Source organism: Vanessa cardui, chromosome 25, assembly GCF_905220365.1.
Source record: "Vanessa cardui chromosome 25, ilVanCard2.1, whole genome shotgun sequence".
In the NCBI taxonomy this organism is placed as follows: domain Eukaryota; kingdom Metazoa; phylum Arthropoda; class Insecta; order Lepidoptera; family Nymphalidae; genus Vanessa; species Vanessa cardui.
Genome location: NC_061147.1, coordinates 3,362,645 through 3,383,765, shown reverse-complemented (window position 1 = coordinate 3,383,765; position 21,121 = coordinate 3,362,645). Strand labels below are relative to the sequence as shown.

The following is a 21,121-nucleotide window of genomic DNA, read 5'->3' as shown; positions in this document are numbered from 1 at the left end:
ACCGACAGATACGTAGACGCTACAACTGAACACACACTGGTTGCAGTCACTGACAGTATAGTTTTTTTTTTTACCCAATGGATAAATGCGCACACATTAGGAAACGAGCAAAGTGCAGGATTTACAAAAAAACCATTATTTACATGTTCTTACCAGGGTCGTCTAATGATTCCATATTGTTATTGAAAAGAGAAAATACACTTATTAATTACAATTATTTACACTGCATCCTCTGCGCATACCTCTCTGTATTTTACAATCATTTAAACAATAATCATTTTTTGGTTGAAAAATAAAAATACCTTGAGGTTTTCCACGTAATTTTCATTTTTTGATATTACCAAAATGTGAACATTTCAAACAAATGCAAATTATCCTTTGATATTCAAATCGATTTGATCAAACTAAGGGCAGATATAGTATTTGGGTAAAGTTTGATGAGTTTCCAAACAACGCATTGTATTAACGTCAAATAATCATAACAGTTAAGAAAGTTGCGTTGGTTTTGATCAGGCTGCCAACTAGACTGCCTTTCATCCTCCCGAGACAGCCTATGAAGTTCTTTGGCTTGGTTTCACGAGTGTGGGTCGTAAAATTTTAGCCAACTGACAAAATGTCATGACCATTCAACGGATAACATAAAAGCATTCGATGGAAAATATTTGTGGGTTCATTTAAAATACGTTTCGTTGTATTCGTTGAATTTTGAGACATATTCCTTTTTATTACTGTATAAATGACCCAAATTATTTTCTCTCCGATTAAACGAAATTGGAAACGAGGAATTGGACGTCTGCCCTTGGGAATATTAATAGAATGCAGATAGATTCTTTTGCAGACATTTGTTAGTTATCTCACTGAATAACATAGTCATGTTTGCGGAAAATCGTCTTTATGTCGTCTTCTGAAATGTCGTTACAGGGTTGATGTTAATGTTTCGGATAATATTTATGAACAAACTTACCGATATCGGTCTCGTCTTCGGACGGTTTGTAAAAACTCAACCCTAGCGATACCACGGCAGCTACTTCCAATATAATAAGGGTAACGTCCTGCAACGCCTCCCAGACAAGGGTTAGGAAGGTTTTGGGAGGTTTCGGCGGGATCAGGTTGGACCCGAACACTTCGCGCCTGTGTTGCAGGTCCGCTTTCGACCCGCTAAGACCTGGGGACAAAAAGAAAATAAAATTATATATTTATTTACATATAACTAAACATATATTACACACATACGTACAAAGTTAAGCAAATCATCAGTAAACTGCTCCTTATTGTTGACGGCCCTAATCTCAGACCACCAGTTCAATTTGAATAATTATTAGATCGTTATACATCGTCATTGCAGAAGATTATAGGCATATGGAAAATCGAGGGAAACAGACTACATATATGTTATAATTATAATACTTTGAAGATATATGATCATAGTATACAAAATAGACAAATATATCATTGCACTATGTAAGTACTTAGAAATACTGATCCGATGGTTCTCTGTTTTACGATTATTGATCTATTTTGATACCTCCGTTATCGACTATGATATTTTTAGGGCTCGTGTAGGTAAGTATTTGTATTATACATATACATATAACAACAATAATATTCATAATAAAGAAAAATAAAGTTTTAGTAAAAGGTATGTTAAACTAAGAATTTATTGCCTTTAGAGAAGGTTTACAGGATACTGTTATAATACAGGTTGGTGTATCTTCAAGTAGATTTCGGTTATGATTCATATGATTTAACGAATGTGATGAATATTAAAATGTGTTAAAAGATTTTGATAATCAATAACGTATTCAGCATGTTACCATTGAAATTCAAAGCCTTTATGATAAAAATATTACTGAAAAATTCACAATCGCAAAGGAATATACGTCGAAATGTTGAAACAATATTTTGGCTTCAGACCAGAATAGTCACAATGCGGAATATTAACAAGTTGTCGAGATACGAAACGGAAATGTGTATGGTCTATTAAAAGCACGTCGTTTTCAAAGACACCTCATTGCAATATATGTATGCAATATGTGTAACATACAATGTACGTTCAAACTTGTATTAACCCCTTTATGTAGGTAGTGATACGATTTTTTTAAAGAACAACTCAGTTCTTATCTTTATTCAAAGTAGTGTTTTTTGACGATGGAGCGTTGATAGTCAATCTTGTAGTATCGAATGAGTCCATTGATGTCAATTAATAATTTTAAGAGACTACCAAAACACAGATAGCACCCGGGCGCTTCTTATCTTTAAATCAGAGCTGGAGCAGCCTGTAAGTGTCCATTGGAGAAAGCTCTCCCGTCCATCATGCTATTCCGGTAAGAGACAAAAAGAAACCATTAAGCGCGCCTTATTGATCCACATTAACATTGAATTGAATGAAACATCAGTACAAAGATACTTTAACATTATGTATCATCATCATCTTACTCATAAACATAATATGAGTAAGATGATTGTGAAAAAAACGGAAGAACCAATTATATTATTGATGAAGCATCCGCTTCTTTATATTTATTCGATTACATTAAATACATGTAAATTTGTACTGAAATAGTTGTCAATATCTGGCAATGGCAATTATTTTGTAACAGTCCGAGAGCAATACACAGAGGAACACGTGTCTGGATTCTCTCGCTGTTTACCTCCGTTCTCGTCAAAATTGTTTACGATTTTTGATAACTTAAAGCAATTACAAAAACCAACGCGTACCGTCAACACAAAATTACACCAATTATCCGAGGAGGCTCAGTTTAACGTTGAAATAATTTAAATTAACCAACAAGTTAAAATAACGAATTGAGTTGGGGATATGAACAATTATGAATGTGACGTCAACGGATGGTGATTACGATGAACACTCAATTTAATTTGCGTCACAAGTTAACAAATTTGTTATTGACGGTATAACACCGGCCTAATTTTTAGACTGGATGTTAATCCGTCGTTATTAATATTACCATATTAGTCTAATTTATGTTCAGAGACTACGAAGTTAGGGGGTTTCGTTGTCAGATAAAGTACGACGATAATGATGATGACGTCAGCGGTCGGAGCTCATTATTAGTACCACCAAACAGTAGCACATCGTACTTATCTAAGTCAATACAGTTAGCGAAACAGTGTACAATTTCAGTGTCTACAGACGAAGATAATCTACGATCAGATGGCCTTTCGATAGACCGAGTTCCAAAAATAAACAAAAAATAAATCAATTCCACTAATTAACACGAAAACGCAACGAAATTATTAATTATGTTTCATAATAACATACGATGCTATTAATCAACCGACTTCCAAAAGGAGGAGGTTATCAATTCGTCTGTATTTTTTTTTTTTTTTTTTTTTTTTTTTTTTTTTTTTTTTTTTTTATGTTTGTTACCTCATAACTTTTTACTGGGTGGACCGATTTTGATAATTTTTTTTTTGTTTGAAAGGTAGTGCTTCCCGTGGGGTCCCATTTTTTTTTATTTTTTTCCGATGATGGTATCCATTTGAAAACGATATAAGTCTTAAATTTGCATTACGTATATGCGCGACAAATAGGTGAATAACTGAAAATCACGTTAACCAATTTTGATAATTCTTTTTTTATTATAAAATATATAGTTCAAGGGTAATTTGGTGAAAGTTTGGTAAGGTTCTGAGCATAGGATCCATGACAAAGTAGCGAAACGGAAGGGAGCGGAACAATTCTGAGGAGCACGTTAGCGATACTCGGTCGAATCTTTTATTTATAGGTTATTTGGATATTTGAGTCACCTTCCGTATTATGGTTATGTTTATGTAATTATCATAGTTGAATATTATAATCAACTAGCTACCCACCCCGGCTTCGCACGGGTGCAATACTGAAACTAAATATACTACAGAATTTGTTTATATACGACATCACATCGCAAACTTCTAAAATTATCATTGTTTCTTTACTAGATTGTTCATGTATTATATACACAAACCTTCCCCTTGAATCACACTATATTTTAAAAAAAACTGCATCAAAATCCGTTTCGTAGATTTAACGATATAGGGACAGAGAAAGCGACTTTGTTTTATACTATGTAGTGATGGAACTCCTATACTGCTCGCAGTTAGAGTGCGATATGGGGCAGAATTTCTTACTATCTTTAATCAAATTTTGTGTATGTGATGTGATGTCATATGATGTACGAAATATAGTTGGTCTTTTTCAAAGTTTTTTTGCTGAGTTCGATTACAGCTCTTTCGAGGGATCCTTGTAGTTTACGCCGCGTGACGTATTAAATCCGCATTTTCGAAAGTCTATTTTTGCTTTATTCGCAAGTTTCCTTTGAAATTGTCCTCGAAGTAGTTTCTGACTCATATACAACGGAACGCTTAATCTATCCATATTAAAAAAAATTAGTTAGTCAACATCAGCTTCACTTAAAACCACCGACACCGGCTCCAAATATACCAATAACTATAACTACATGATATAATCGTTAATCGACTTTTAAGTAGTCTAATATTTTTCATTTCATTTAACTTAGGAAGACTCTAAAAAATATGTTGAATAGGCAATTATTTTTATTACTTTTTCGTGCATATTCATTTGTTTTAAAATAGTGTTTTGTTTGAAGTCGGTTTTTCTTTTTGTTAAAATTTTATTTATATATTTACGTAATATTTTACTCATAAAACTAAGTACTGCCCTCGGCTTATCTTGCAACATATTTTTTTATCAGTAAAAATGGAAAAGTGTGTTATCATTTTGGAAAATTTTCCAAGCCCCTTGTTTCGTGAATAGATGGCTGTATCCTCACTGTCTTTCTCAAAAAACATGTTTAAATAAATAAATATTTTAATTTAATTTTCATTTTACCTCGAAATAAATCGCTAGTATAATGATATCTAATTAGGACAGGACCATTATCAAGTGATTGAAGCTTAGCTCGGTGATCAATAACGATATATCGATAGATTGAAATCTTCGATTACGCAATGCGCAATAATTGACTTTACTTTGATTCATGATTAGAATTGAGGGCACCAAATCTTTTACCTCGAAAAAAAAAGTTATCGCTTTAATTGAAGGCAAATATTCTAATTGCTTCCTGTCGTGAACTTAATGTATTAGACTAAAATATCGTGCCAGTAAATGTAGGCACTTTCTTATGAGCACATGCGATAAAATTGTAATAAAATATCGCTAAATTCAAGATACAATCTGGTAGGGTAAGAGTACATCAGTTATGTTTAAAGAAAAACCATCAACGCATAAGTGTTTTGAGTCAATTTTAATATTTGATATAGTGTTTTAGACTTGCCTAGACATTTTCTCAATTATCAATGAAATGGTAACGAATTATTGTACAATTTTCAAACTAAAAAATTGTTACTCCATTTTGATCATTCCATATTTTATGGTATTTTTTGTTGTTTTTAAGTTAAAATAAATTATAAATTCATTTCAAATTAAAAAAATAAAATAGGATCGAGTTAAAATTGCTATGTCCGGTATGGACTGACAAGGGCTGATAATGATGATGAGGGTTGACTTTCTTCACAAATATTTGTAATCGTGTAGATACAATTTAACTCATTATAAATTTATAATTAATTATCGATATTTTTGTTGGTTCCTTTTTATATGCTACTTGCTTGTAGAGCTTTGTCCGTATGAAAAAATACCACTAATTTATAAGATATTTTTCAGCGAAACAGAGATACTTAGTAATATCGTTGTCCGGTTTGAAAGGTGAGTGAGCCAGTACAACTACAGGCACAAGAACATTTCAGTTTTCAAGATTGGTAGCACATAGGCGAAAGAAGGTAAGGAATGATTAATATTTCATACAGCGCCAATGTTTTACCGCGGTGGTGACCACTTACTATCAGGTGCTTATTTTGCTCGTCTACTACATTATTATATAAATCTTATTACATCTCGTTTGTTACATCTCTCAGTTTCTAAGCGAAAGTCGAATACTCAAAGAAAGTGATATTTAGTCAATGTTTTCTTTACTAATTAAACTTTTCTGTAGCCAGCCAGTTCACGGCCTAGTAATTAACCTTCAACGTTAAAACCGTTCCGTTCTGTTAACTCGAAGATTCACATTTACTTTCGTATAATATTAATTACATAAAGATAGTATTTTTGCGTATAGTATATCCACTTCAGTAGACAAATTACTGTCGTCAAGTGACGTTCGCGTTAAGATGTCTTAGTGTGCGTGAGACGATTAGCATAAGAGTAGAGACAGCAAAAAAGTACAAATTAGATTATATGATTACTTATTTTTTTTAGTTAGAGTAGTTTTTGTTGAGGGTTATGTCTTCATGACTGAATAGATATATAGATCTATAGTTTCGTTTGCATGGAATTTATTTGGATTGAAAACTCATGTGCTCGTGTATTTTGTGTAGGTGATTTATTTTCTTTAATGTATTTCTTGATAACGTGTTTAGTAGAGGCGGTAGAGTAGGCAGTTAAGAAGTCAAAGAGTATAACACAAAGACTTTTGCTTTTATATAATATTATAATTTAGTTTCCATTAAAGAGACGATTGTTGATACCAAATACCTAAATAATTCCATCGTTTCAATTTTGTTTACAAACAAAAAAATACATATCCTTAAATAACAAGTCATAATTATCACCTGAAATGTTTAAAATCGTGACGCCATACGCATTTTACACGAATACCGAGATTTTATGAGGCAAATCCTGAATCAAATTAAGGAAAAAGGAGTTACATATCTCACGAACGCATTAACCCAAAACAATTAACCGTAAGCACGGGAAGATAAAATGGCCATAAACATGGGCATAATGACATTATCTCACTAATATTATTTATGGGGAAGTTTGGATGGATGTTTGTTGCAAGAGTCGAGATGGCCCAGTGGTTTGGCCCAGAAAGCGTGCATCTTAACCGATGATTGCGGGTTCAAACCTAGGCAAGCACCGCTGATTCATGTGCTTAATTTGTCTTTATAATTCATCTCGTGCTCAGAGGTGAAAGAAAACATCGTGAGGAAACCTGCATGTGACAAATTTCATAGAAAAAATGTGCCACATGTGTATTCCACCAACCCGCATTGGAACAGCGTGGTGGAATATGTTCCATACCTTCTCCTCAAAAAGGGAGAGGAGGCCTTTAGCCCAGCAGTGGGAATTTACAGGCTGTTGTTGTTGTTTGTTTGTTGCAAGGTCACTTCAGAACAACTGAACGGATCTGAATGTAATATGTCACGGGGATATCAATCTGGAATCGCAGATAGTTCATTTTTGCTGCAGATAAATGTACCTGTGACCAATAGGTACAGGACTGTTATCCTCCTTCTTGAGTAATTGTTTAGTCTCGAATTCGATTTGGACAACTTCATCATCAATATCCTAAAATTTCCAAAATTAGACAGGAAATATAACTCAAAAACAAACACACAGAAGACTATGGAGACGCATTCTGACGCGTAAATTTCGTCTCATTTGGAACATATAATGGATTTCGAGATCGTTCTTGATTGGTACGCGTTCGTGGTAGCAGTTCGTGGGTACGCTTGCCATATCCATATCCAATAGACAAATAGATCAAGAAATTAAAACTCACAAATTACATATAAGACAAAGTAGAAACAACATATTTTAATGATGATCTCTGATTTTATGTTGACTAATTTTTATGAATTTATTTTTACACACACAGAGAGAATTTAAGAACAAGGCTGCAAACTGCACAGCCCCGTTCACTGTTCTCAGACACTATTCACACAGACATACGAGATGATAAAAAGGAGCGTTTGGCCGAAACATTTCAAGCCGCTACCACTATCATAAAATTCTACAATATAAAAAAAAAATAACAATAAATCCATGGTAGTCGTTGTTGCAAGCAAACATACATAGCCTCACGTAATCGTATAGATATTGATTTGACACACGGCAAAGGCGAAATAGGGCTGAGGAACATGAAGGTCATAAAACGCAAATAGGACGAGAACCAAAGTTTCCACAGAGTACTTAAAGCTATGACGTTGGTAGATAACTTTACGTAATGCTGCTGCAGGGCGTTGAACCGACGTATTATTGTCATTAAGTTTATGATTGCTTGTCGACAATGTAAAAATATTTCGAATGAAACAAGATTATACGTGTAATTGTTGCCTACGTGTGAAGCCGTGTTAATTGGAATGAGTGTTATCTATACATATAATAAAACTAAAGTGTATTTTTGTAATATTAAAATAACTGCCTTTTACTAAAAGCATATGTATGTATATACTAACTTTTCGTTAAATTCAAACGCAGATGAAGTCGCGGGCACAGCAAGTGTTTTATAGTCACATTTTTATATATTACTAACTGTAGTATATAAATAATAATACATTTAAAATAATCAAATAAGAAATTATTGAAGTTGGTTTCTATCGAATTTGATACCCCTTATAAGAGGACCTATTCCGTCCATAGACATCGGCATTACAATAAAAGTATTAATCATTACGTAGTACCCCAATCACCAACCAAGAGATCTAAGACGGTTATACAGCTATACTTACACTACATTAAATATGATCATGTATTAAACTATAAATAACTAATAAGTGAAATATCATACACCGAACAAAAGAGCTACACTGAAATTCCTACCTTTACTTTATGTATACTAAATAAAACCGTACAAAGAGTTTGTTACGAGAAAATTCTTAAGACAATGAGTCAAACGGCAAATGAACAATATCCGTTTGACAGGCTAAACATCATTAAAGTCGTTGAAAAGGAAAACGATCGCGTTGTCTTTACGACTTGAAATAAATATCTAAAATAAGATACGTTACAACGTTACGTACAAGCTTAAATTAACTCGAATATAATACATAACATCTGAGATGGTTATAACGGAAACAGTAAAATAAATTTTCCACCGCTAAGTTTGTGCAGATCACACAAGGGCCTGAGTTACTTTCTGTTACAAATGGGTAAGGAAACAATCAATCCGCTATCAATAGTTCTAGGGTGATGTTAGCTTTATGGATTAAAATAACGTTATCAATTGAATGAATCAAAGTATATTTCGATTAGATTATTTATTTTGTGGTTACAATTACGTAAACATTCGTCTATACTGAGTTTTATTAATCACTATAACTGTTTCGTCTTATTGCTTCTTCAGCTCAAAGTTATTGGATATGGGATTTGCTAGCTTTTTTTATTTCTCCATAAAAGAAGAAGACAGATATAGTAGCGAGTAGTACAGTTTATAACAATGTAAATATTGTAAATGAATTCTAGTAAACGTTGGCTCGACAACTCATGTCCTTGGCACTTATAAAAATAACAACAATGGAGCCCCTTTAATCAAACATATGTATGTACTTGCAAAAAAATAAAATCAAATCAGTGTTTTATTTTTATTATTTATTTATTTATTACCAGCAAGACCTTTTTTTTGGTAACAGCGTTCTTTAAACTCAATACATTCAGGCTGTTGTCTACTTTTCTACAAAGACGGGTCTTGAATCTAGTTCAGTTCAAATTTATATTTCATCTAGCAAGTAATTCAATATAGTTCGTTACAAACTAAATTGAATTACTAGCTTACTAAGGCGGTAGCTACTGAGATGGAACAATTCAAAACTAAATGAAGAAATAACGTTGAATATTCTATGGACGTAGCATTGTTTTAAGAATATTATAATGAAAAGAAATTAAATAATCATTATGTAATGATTTTGACGTAAACACATGTAGTTTTCAGTCATTCTTAGACTGACTGGATACATAACACTGAAATAACTCAGCGGAAAGTATGCGATGATTTAACTATCATACTGAACGATTTAGTCACATTCCTCTGACTATAAGTCACTTAGCCCCAGCATAAGAAACATATTTAAATTTAGAACGTATTAACGTTCAAGAGATTGATGGTACTGTTGTGAACATCTCTAGTTATGAGTAAAAACGTTTCATTGATGATTGATACATGAGCTAAAACTTCACTAACATCTACACTAAACAACAAAGACATATATATCAACATTCCATCACACACACATTCAACAACGGCCTGTAAATTTCCCACTGCTGGGCTAAGGCCTCCTCTCCTTATGAGGAGAAGGTTTAGAACATAAACTACTACGCTGTTCCACTACGGATTGGTGGAATAAACATATGGCAGAATTTCTATGAAAATAGACACACGCAGGTTTCCTCACGATGTTTTCTTTCACCGTCGAGCACGAAATGTATTATAAACACAAATTAAGCACATTAGTATTCAGTAGTGCTTGCCTTTACCCGCAATCATCGGTTAGGATGCATGCGTTCTAACCACTGAGCCATCTCGGTTCACACACACACTCACACACAAAAAATGCATTTTAAAACTAGCAATGATGTTACGTTCGAATCCAAAGAATCAGGAAATCTACAAATAATATCTGACTCTATAAGTTAAATTGAACTATAAAACACATCTCTAATATAAAAATGTGCATAGTAAGCTTAAAGCTCCGTCGCAAACGAACACCAATAGCCATTTTCTATCTGAACCGTCGTATTCCCAATGGCAATATGAAATGCTGAAAGCAATTAACGGGGCGGAGAATTTATTGTTTTTATTTTCGAATCGTAAATTGTTCATTTCGCGTTCGGATTATTTAATTTCTAAAGCTTAGATAAATTTTTAATCGCCTTACGCTGTACAGTTATATACAATGCTGTCTTTTTCTCTCAAATGTCGATTTACTGATGATAGAGTGCGATAAATCGTTTTGTTGCTGTTCATTCGTTCTTTGATGTTTATTAAATTCGTAAGGATCTGTGAGGAGACCGCGAACGTGCAAGGGACGTCTACAGCTATATAAATAAGCCGGTGATGGTGCTGGGTTCTGTACAACAGTGAGCGAGTATGATTATGACGATGATCAAGGTAGTGAAAATTAAAAAGCAACAACAACAACTGACGTACCATTGTTAAAGAAAGCTTGTATTTGAGAGGTTATTATACAATTAGTTCATAGCACTCCTTGGGAACGAAGAGATTGTCAATTGTCTATCAAATCTATATACGATTTTTTTATATTGAATATACTTATATTTTTTCATAAATCGACAAAAAACTGTAGAGTATCTTCCGCGTTTCTTTTCTTTTGCGATCCGATGGTTATGTTCAATTTGACAATCGATAAGTCAATGTTATTCTTTTATATCGAATAAAAGAATTTGATGTGATTTTAATATCTTTTATAGTGTAAGTAAAACGCGTACACTAACGTCAAAAGTCTCAAAGGTTGTTTGCTGTTCCCGCTTTGATGTCGTAACGTCGCAAATGATAGATTGAATACAAAGCCCGACATGGGGATATTTTCACCATAACTCAAGCGTAATAGTACCGTATATAGAGACGCGGTCAAATGTTAATTTCATATACAGTCGAAGTAAGAAAAGATTCGTCACCATAAGATCTACTTTCGTGTACTCAGTATGAGCGATAAAATCTGCTTTACCGATTGAGAATGACATATTGCGCCGCAATGATTTGGTGTTTAAATTCAAAAGGTACTAAGAGTTCAGGACTTGATAAAGGAATATTTTTAGCATTCACCATACGAGACCGTTAGATTATATAGGTTTACATAAGATTTCATTGCACAATATCATAATACATTTTGTTATAAATAATTGAGCATCGTACAGTCAATTCTCATTTTGGTTTTTAATAACGTTGCTATCTGATAAAGATTACTTAGCAAATCTGCAAGGTTACAGAATACAACAAGCTTGATATTAATATGTTTTTTTATCATAAATGTTATAGGTGTGGTATTCTATTATTATTTAGTAATTAATTAGAATATGTTTTTTTGAGGGAACCGCAGCTCTTTAATGTCTATTGCTGGGAAAAGTATTCTACTGCAAATTTAATAGGAATGTTGAATACATGGCATGGCACATATATACTTATATGGCTTAATTTTGTCCGACACAATGCAGGTTTCCCCACGCTGTTTTAACACCGAGCACGAAAATGATAAATAGAATTATAAATATAAACATTTGTATTATATTTAAAAAAAATACAATGCTTAAATGAATTTAATAACCATTTTTTTTGTAAATGTTTAATAATTTATTTATTCGGTAACATACAGTACAACGAAACATAATAATGTACAAATATATGTTTTACAATAGCTACATATAAGCTATAAAGATAACTTAATTACACGTGTCTACGATATGATATGATAATTACTATAGTATTGAGACATGTTAAAAGATCGTTATTATTTGAAATTTTAAATATCGAAAAGTGAAATGTATCGAACGCCGGTTTTCCGGTTGGTTTATTGTTCATTTGCAGGTTACCTCCCGGGAATTCGGTCCGGATTATACAATTTCCGTCGTTCCCAGTGTTTAATACAGTTAAAACTTTGACCCGCTTATCGTACTGCGAGTTCTCGACTCGCGGTCTGGAATAATGCAGATTATGCTCAGATGTTGATTATTTATTAAGATAATCTAACCAAAACATCCAACTTTCAATTAAACATTACTCATTATTTTTTCTTTACAACTAGATGAAACTACGGCTTTGCCTGTGCGAAATTTACCCACACCCACAGTTAGGCCTTGATGAGATTCAAATCATTTATAATACTAGAAGAAATTAATAATGGCGAATTACATATATTATTGATTTGAAATAAAAATAAACAACTTGTATTTTTTATCCTGTATTAAAACCGCAGTCTGAATCAATGACCTAAATTCGAGTGGGGATAATCAAAACATTTTTCTTTGTATGTGTGTGTTCACACTAATAAATAAAGGCTTAGCGTAGTATACAGTTATTAACACGTTATCGACGAACACATAAAACACCTTAGTTCCATTATTATCAAATAAGAGATACGAGTTAATCCGCATACAAAAACTAGTTAATAAGTCTTACGAAGAGGATGTGTACACTCGAAATGAAATCGACTGTAGCTTGATAAATGTAAAACCGAGTCAATACGGTATTAATATCGCAACACAATTTCAACCCAAATACAACGCCATTAAGTTGAATATTCTTTGAACGTTACAGGATTGCGGAAGCATAGGCCCTGTACCAAATATATCTTTCACGCGAGATATATGGACGTCGACTGAAATACGTTATTGGAGAAGAAATTTCATTCATAACAGGATGCAATTGATATTAAAGTTCATAAATTATATTATGTAACAAGACAAGAATTAAAAAGTCTATTATAAATATAATTGTGTTTACAATTCGTCTCGATATCGGCGGTGAAGGAAAACATCGAGAGATTCTCAAGCTACCGTCAATTCACTTTGGAGCAGCGTGGTGAAATTTATTTCAAACTAGCGACCTGGCCCGGCTTCGAACGGATACAATACTTATTCTAAATATACTACAGAATTCTTATTTCTGTACTATGTTGTACACCTATGTATTATATATAAAAACTTTCATCTCGCATCACTTTATCTATTAAAAAAATTGCATCAAATTTCGTTGCGTAATCTTAAAGATCTAAGCATACATAGGGACAGACAACGGTAAGCGACTTTACTACGTAATGAAGTCTTCTCGAGGAAAAAAGGAGTTGCTTCTGCAGCAGCGGGGAACTTACAGGCTTCGCTTCTTTAATCTTGTGAGTCGAGATGGCCCAGTGGTTAGAACGCGTGCATCTTAACCGATGATTGCGGATTCAAACCCAGGCAAGCACCGCTGATTCATGTGCTTAATTTGTCTTTATAATTCATCTCGTGCTCAGCGGTGAAGGAAAACATCGTGAGGAAACCTGCATGTGACAAATTTCATAGAAATTCTGCCACATGTGTATTCCACCAACCCGCATTGGAACAGCGTGGTGGAATATGTTCCAAACCTTCTCCTCAAAGGGAGAGGAGGCCTTTAGCCCAGCAGTGGGAATTTACAGACTGTTGTTGTTGTTGTTGTGCTTCTTTAATCTTAAGTGCATTGTATAATTTGATTATACGACATATTTATAGTGAAAAGGGAACTGAGTACGTCATCGTTCTCGTATCACATTTATTTGGAATCGGCGCAGCGCATTTTATGCTGCGGAAATGCTTCTATTGATGACTCGGTTTTCCACAAACAGATATTCGTCGAGTGCTGGATATTAATGGATTCGCTTAACCAATATTGTTATCGATACATTATGACGACCTACTGATGATAAATCTTGAAGGTAAATTGTTATTCACTAGCTAACCTTCCCTGCTTCACATTGGTTCTACATACAATTTATACATTGAAGAGCAATCTAAAAATTGCTTTTTTTTCCCTATATTACCGTAATTTTCATTAATCTTTTTTTTGTGATGAAAACTGCATTATAATTTGCGTAGTTTAATAGATCTAAGCGTACAGAAGCGGAAGGCAACTTTCTTTTATACTATGTGGAGATATCATAGTTTTTGTAAGCGTATATGGTACATTTAAAATATACCTAATAGTTTATAGTTTTGAATAAAATTGAGTCAACTAACTCAATACTTTTGTGTCCTTAATAAAGTCTCGTATAGAATAATATATTTAAACTTACCATCGTTAGTTTCACTATATATGGGCGTCTAGCAATGTGAAAGTCGTATGTTCGTATTTGACCCGATCGTTTTCAAATTCATCGAAACCGAGACCTACTAATGTAAACATTCAACTTCATTACTATATCGAGTTACAATAGTAGCACAAAACTTCGTAGACAAACTATCAATCAAAACAAATAAGGAACTAAATAGGAAATATAATATTTAATCTTCACTTGATGCGATATCAGATGTATGCTCATAAAATTATTCCATATCACATATTCGGTGAAAACAACTTGAAACTAACCGCAGATCACGGCCGTGAAATGTCGGAAAGCGACAAATGATATAGCGTTTAAAATAAATAAAACCTAGAATAAGAAATATAATTTTAATTCATACTATATCAATCTATACTAATATAATGAAAAAGTAATTTATTTATTTGTATGTAATTTAATCTCCGTTAGTAATGATCCAATCCAAGTGTTATAAGGTATAAATTATCTTCATATCATGACAGTTTATTTCTTAATAATTCCAAACTATTTTAAACCTGGGCGGGTTCAAATCAATAGAACTATTCCTTGAAAACTAATACAGAACATCAGATCACAATCAGAAATTGAATTAAACACAAGTATCACAATAAATTCGTTCGCGAATGACATATAGACATTAATAATTATACAATAGCTTTACAGGTGAAACCAATTAAAATCGTAACGTCACAAAGCAGGCACTCGAAGATAACAATGATATTAGACCGCACGAAATGTCATACGTATAAAATTAAACGACTGTGAGGTTATGATAGCAGCACAGTCCGAACGCATTAAGATAAATCCCCTATATGTCCTATAGCTGAAACAAATCCTTCAGTAACCGCACAGTTACAGAACTAAATTGCTTTTAGAGAACTCTCACGTTCATTAAATACTTGAGGTTAAATTGAATACAACTTTTCAATTGTTGTTTTATTAATATTTTGTTTAACGAAAGTGCAGTCATTGACGGTAATGCATGCTTTTTTAATATAGATATCTTTATGTAATTGCAATAAACAATTTATTTTTAATGTTTTCCTTGAATGCCACATTGAATTATTTTAATATATGTTAAAATCTAATTATTGAAAAATACATGCAGCGATATTTATTCTTCATTATAGTATATCTGATTCTAAGTTTAGAAAATTTTAATATTTATAACATTACTAATATTTAATAGAAAAATTTGGATTGTTGTGTGTGTGCGTTTAAAATAGAAACCAATAAGAAGTCCAGTAATCTCGATTTTGCGTTCATAGGACACAAACATAACTGTTAATACAAAAAATGTAAAGAAGAAAACGTAACTACTGAAAATCGACTGTATATAAATACTTCATGTTACAAAAAAAACTACAGCAGACAAACTAAAAATGAATACAGATGAAAGTTGACTGACGTCACAGACTGTACGACTTACATTTTATAATTATTATTGCATGAGATGTCAACATAAAGGTTTTATATATATATATGTGTATGTACGTCTGGAACAAATATAACGTCACATTGACGTCTGCGAAACGTCGGACAGGAGAGACGTCACGTTACAAGATGAATATTGAATATATATCACACGATAACTCTCGAAGGGCTGTGATCTCAAATTGGATAAGATATTTTTAAACGGCACGTGCATGTCGTATTCATAGCACTTCCTACGACACAACAGTTATGTTAATTTAGCTTCAAATATTTTTAATAACACAACCTTTATTTATCTCCGTACCAATAGAGATTACTAGATATTTTATAACATCGTTATCATCACATGACCAAATTTCAAAGATTCCTATTTAAAAGTACAACTGGGATATTTGGCACGAAATCTGTAGTGAATGATAAATAGCCACAATCATTTACCAATACGTATAAAGAATAGGTACGTTCGGTTAGAGAAGCGTGTTGTACAAAACATTAATCGAGGCGGACTAGGATAAGCTTGCCAACTTTATATCAACCAAGTTGTTTGATCCGCCCCGCTTCCTCCTGCCTTTAATCAAAACATTCGTATGACTGTAGACCGACGAACTGTCAGGGGTCTTGTTAGCTGGCTTTATTGCACTGGCAACAACGCCTGCCAAAGGGCTATGTAAGCAACTAACATGTGAGCGTCTTGTATACATGTATGTATATGACGATGAAATCGAAGTTTGGCAACGCATTGAGACTTGACTCTTTGGGCTTAGTGTCGAAACGTAGATATTAATCGTGTACAAAATAAACTATATAACACAGAATTATGTCACACGCTAAGACGTAGGATTGACGAATATAGTCGAAATAGAAATAGAATTGTTTCGACAATTTGGAATGACTGATGCTAAGAATAAACGAATCGTGATGATGTTCACGTGAGGGGCTACTTAAGAACACGGTCGTTATAACTTGCCAAATATTGCTCGATAATCGCATAACTATTTATCTGATATTTCAAAATCGGATTGAATTCGGAGAAGTACAAAAAACAGCACATCAAGCCAAATGTTTGTTATTCTATACAATAGAGGATTTAAGCACTTCATACACTTATGACTGTATGTTTAATGACGGTAGGAAAACTACCAGCCAAACGAATCCATACGAAGGTAGACGTCAGGCAGGCGACTGGCCTTAAATGTCTGCCAAATCCTATTTTGTTATAGAAATGCACACAAGCAAATCCAAATAAATGAAATGAGAGCAAGAGACTGATGCTGAAAATATTATAATAAGTATATTTCATTGTACATTATCCACAAACAATCAATAATTCATGGGATATGGTCATAATTCTTTAGTGTTTGAATGCGTAAAGCAAATTGCAAAACTTGCTCGAGAGGTAGATTAACTCTTATCAAATGAAACCTGACGTAACTCGTCACTCATAGTAGAGCCTGAAGCGACCGTTCTTTGCAAAAAGCAAAGACATTTCCTATTGGAAACGAAGGTCAAGCTAAACTGATTTCAATTAACAAGTTTCTGAAATAACGAGATTATTATCGCGGATCGAATAAGACGACATCAAGGTAATACAGACAAATCGATTTTATTGGCCTTGTAATTAGTAGAATACTTTATGAATTTTGGCGTTATGATCGACGATATAAATAAATCTCTCTGTTAAAGAACTTTACAAAAATTAGAATGAGACATAATCGAAATGTTTATATTTAATCTATATTTGATTAAGTACGACGTAAATGTAAGCAATTACAGTACCAATCGAAATAACTGTTAGTAAGCGGTTATAAAAGGCAATACAATTTCTGTTATGGAAACAATAACCAAATTGCTTAATGCAGCCCTAAGTAATACAATACGAAATGTTATTACTGTTCGAATGTTACGTTATAATTAGTTTAACGTAAGGATAGGTCCGTTGTTACCCAGATATCATGGCGGATTAGTATGTTTTTACTGGATGTCTGTAAATATATCCGATACAAATCGACTTTGAAGAAATAATTTAAAACCATCTAAGATATTTTTTTTATCAGTTATGATTTTAGACTTTCCTGTCCTCTTTTTCAGCATTAATTTAAAGTTATCCGGCAGTGACCTCGTGATAGCTTTCGATATCATGAACCGACTGCTTCGGACGCTCCCGACCTATTTCAGTCCGCCGGCAGCGGAGCTACGTTTTAAAACAATGAACTGAGTGCGCAAGAACAGGAAAGGTATATTTCCAGGTTGTAAGTCAGAGTGGGACGAAAGCTTGGGCGGGCGTCACGCAGGGAGATCACATAGTACCCGCTGAGTTCTATTTCTGCCCGTCGCAAAACATGTCTCGGAATTCGTTTCTATGTGTCTGGGAACATTAGAAATCATGTGACTAATGACCCACAAGTTAAAAAAAAGTATTGATCAACGTGTGCAGTACAGTATGTTAGAGTATATTTAGAAAATTATTTTCAAAAATGAAAAGAACTTTTTATATATTTATTGAGATTATGATGTATTATTTTCATAATCATAAAATTTATATATGACGCATCATAATGAATTCTGTGATATATTGCCTTGAGTGACATCATAAGATTACGTAAGTTATGTTAAAACAATTGCCGCCTGCCAAAATTCGTGTGTAAATCAATCAGTTTGTCATCGATTGTAGCTTTGATTATAATCTTATACATCATCAATGTATTAAAATAAAACACTCGTATCGTGATCGGTAAAATGCTCGAAAAGTTCAAACAGATGTTCCTATAGAAATAAAGGAATATGTTGAAGATAAAATGCGAGAAATATATACTTCTATAATGTTGCTCCGAATCTTCCTCCGCGTATAAACAGAGTTAAAAATAACCAATTGTTTCCTTCAGTTTACTGTTCCGACCGCATTAACCTGTAACAGCGGTAAATAATATGATGTAGTGCCTCAATAACGGGCTTGTGTAACGTATGTTGAGAACATTTTGGTTATTTGTTTTAGCCGAACGCCGGTGAGCCGGTCGTCCGTCTTACGTTAGTGTAAAGCTGCGTCTCCACTCAACGAATGGGCAACTTTTGTCTTGTCAAAATGGATCGTGACGATATTTCTGTATTCTATCTTAATAGACGTAACAGTGGCAAACAGTTACCAAGAATTTTGATGAAAATTTACCATAAGATATCACATTCGTACATTAATGTTCTAGTAGTCGCCCGTGGCTTCGCTCTCTTTTTAGGTGGTTGGTTGTCATGTATCGGGCAAAAAATGTAGCCTATGTCCTTCCTGGGAGATCAAGTTTGCTTCATACAAAATCACATCAAAATCGCTTCAGCGGTTTGGTCGTGAAATAGCAACAGACAGACAGAGTTACTTTCATATTTGTAATGTTAATAATATAGATTAACTGGTAAGTAAGATTGCAATTCTTGTAAAGGTAGAATAATTCCGATACATTTCACTTATTCGAAACAAAAGAGAAGCGAAAACTTCGAAACAAGCCCGATAGTTTAAAGGGAAAAAAATAAAAAAAGATGACATTAATGAAAAAATGTTCACAAGAAAATTATACAAAAGATCGTATTGTACGGAAATGCGAGCAACAAATTTTGATGTAGCGCTGATGTGCAAGATGCTTACGATATATTTTAATCTCGGAATTAATATGAGATACGAAATACCTGCGAGCTTTCAATCATAAACCGTTTATGCCTGGTTTGTTTCTGTTGCGCATGGTTTTAGTTACGTTCTACGTATACATACTTTATACTAGAACGTTTCCGCTCGGTCGCTCGCTTATCTAATGGATGTGTGTCTAAACGTAACTGTCCGCGCTTTTGGCTTCGCTAATTACCTTTTCCTTATAAAACATTTGCACTATAAACTATGAGATCATATCGATCAAAGGATTTCAGAATGTTTAGACGTATGATTGGTGCAGTTACGTAGTATTTGACACAGACATTTGTTAGTTATAATCGATTTCGTTGCTGTTCATTTTGTCTATTTTATTGTTTTTTCATGTAAAATATAATCATAATTATTTTTATCCTCTCTATGTAATAGATCGTACGGCACGAGTTGCACATTAATGTCGCCGATGTAACCGTTCACTCCGTGAAGTTGGTGATAACATATCATTTAAAATACTCAAACGTTAAAGTTATAACATTTTTCTTATCTCAGTTTATCCCTCAAGACGTAGAACTTAAGCACTCCTTGAAAATTACTTTTTAATAGGTTTTTAACTTCAACAATTTGCATTTATATTAAATATTTATATATACGGTACCGTAAATAGTACACGTTTGCAGTAGAATCATTGAATTCATTGATTTAACTCGGCTTTTAACATATTACTACCATATAATGATATCATAAAATAATAATAATCGTTTAATATTATCATTTTCGATGCTGATTTCTAATATTCACCCTGTGTTACAAAGTCAAGACTTATTTCCTTTTAACGTAACGAAATGTTACTCACGATGGGAACATGCTGGATGTTGGGGAAATGGATGTATCCTTGTTGTGGAGTGGGGTGGAGGATCAGGGAGGTGACGTCACTGGAAATTGATCGGGAACGAAAAACGGGGCCGCAACTAAGCCGGCGCCGTCGGCGAAATAAGACTATTTGTTCAACGAGTTCGCCCATATCTTTTAGTTTTGATCTGTTCACATATTTTCAGTTACAAGTTTATCTAGCGATCGTAATCTATCGGATTTGTAGATACAAATAGACGTCACTTGTTTTGTTCCATTTCTAAATTTTTGATTGATCTATTTTTTTTTAAATGTAATCCTATAACGCTCGTATTGAAATGTATTAGTTTAATTGTCGTTCATTTAGTTTTAATCAACGCTAATAGGCGACACTTGATGCAAAACTCGTTTAACGTTTGAATGATAACATATAGGAATTAACAATTATAGTGTTCATATAATTCGTTATATTGGCAACATAAAATATACATTTATTTAACTAATAAACGTATATGTCAAACCAAAATCGGACATAGTAATGTCTGTTTGAAAAAGTAATGTTTATCAGTCATTTAATTACTTTAATGTAAAAATCTTTTCTAAGCATCATGTATAAGTATATAT

At 33.3% G+C, this 21,121-nt stretch overlaps 1 protein-coding gene across 10 annotated transcripts in view; it reads right to left on the bottom strand.

Moving 5' to 3' along the window:
- Positions 1–21,121, bottom strand: part of LOC124540554 (plasma membrane calcium-transporting ATPase 3) — a 128,859-nt gene that overhangs the window by 33,513 nt on the left and 74,225 nt on the right. For 7 of the 10 annotated variants that reach the window (XM_047118221.1, XM_047118219.1, XM_047118223.1 and 4 more), the window contains exons 4-5: positions 965–1,165; positions 154–162 (exon numbers count right to left, since the gene is read on the bottom strand). In XM_047118221.1, coding sequence (XP_046974177.1) covers positions 154–162; positions 965–1,165 — 210 coding nt within the window. The remainder of the gene's footprint in view (positions 1–153; positions 163–964; positions 1,166–21,121) is intronic. The other 3 variants (XM_047118222.1, XM_047118229.1, XM_047118227.1) reach the window with 1 other exon arrangement.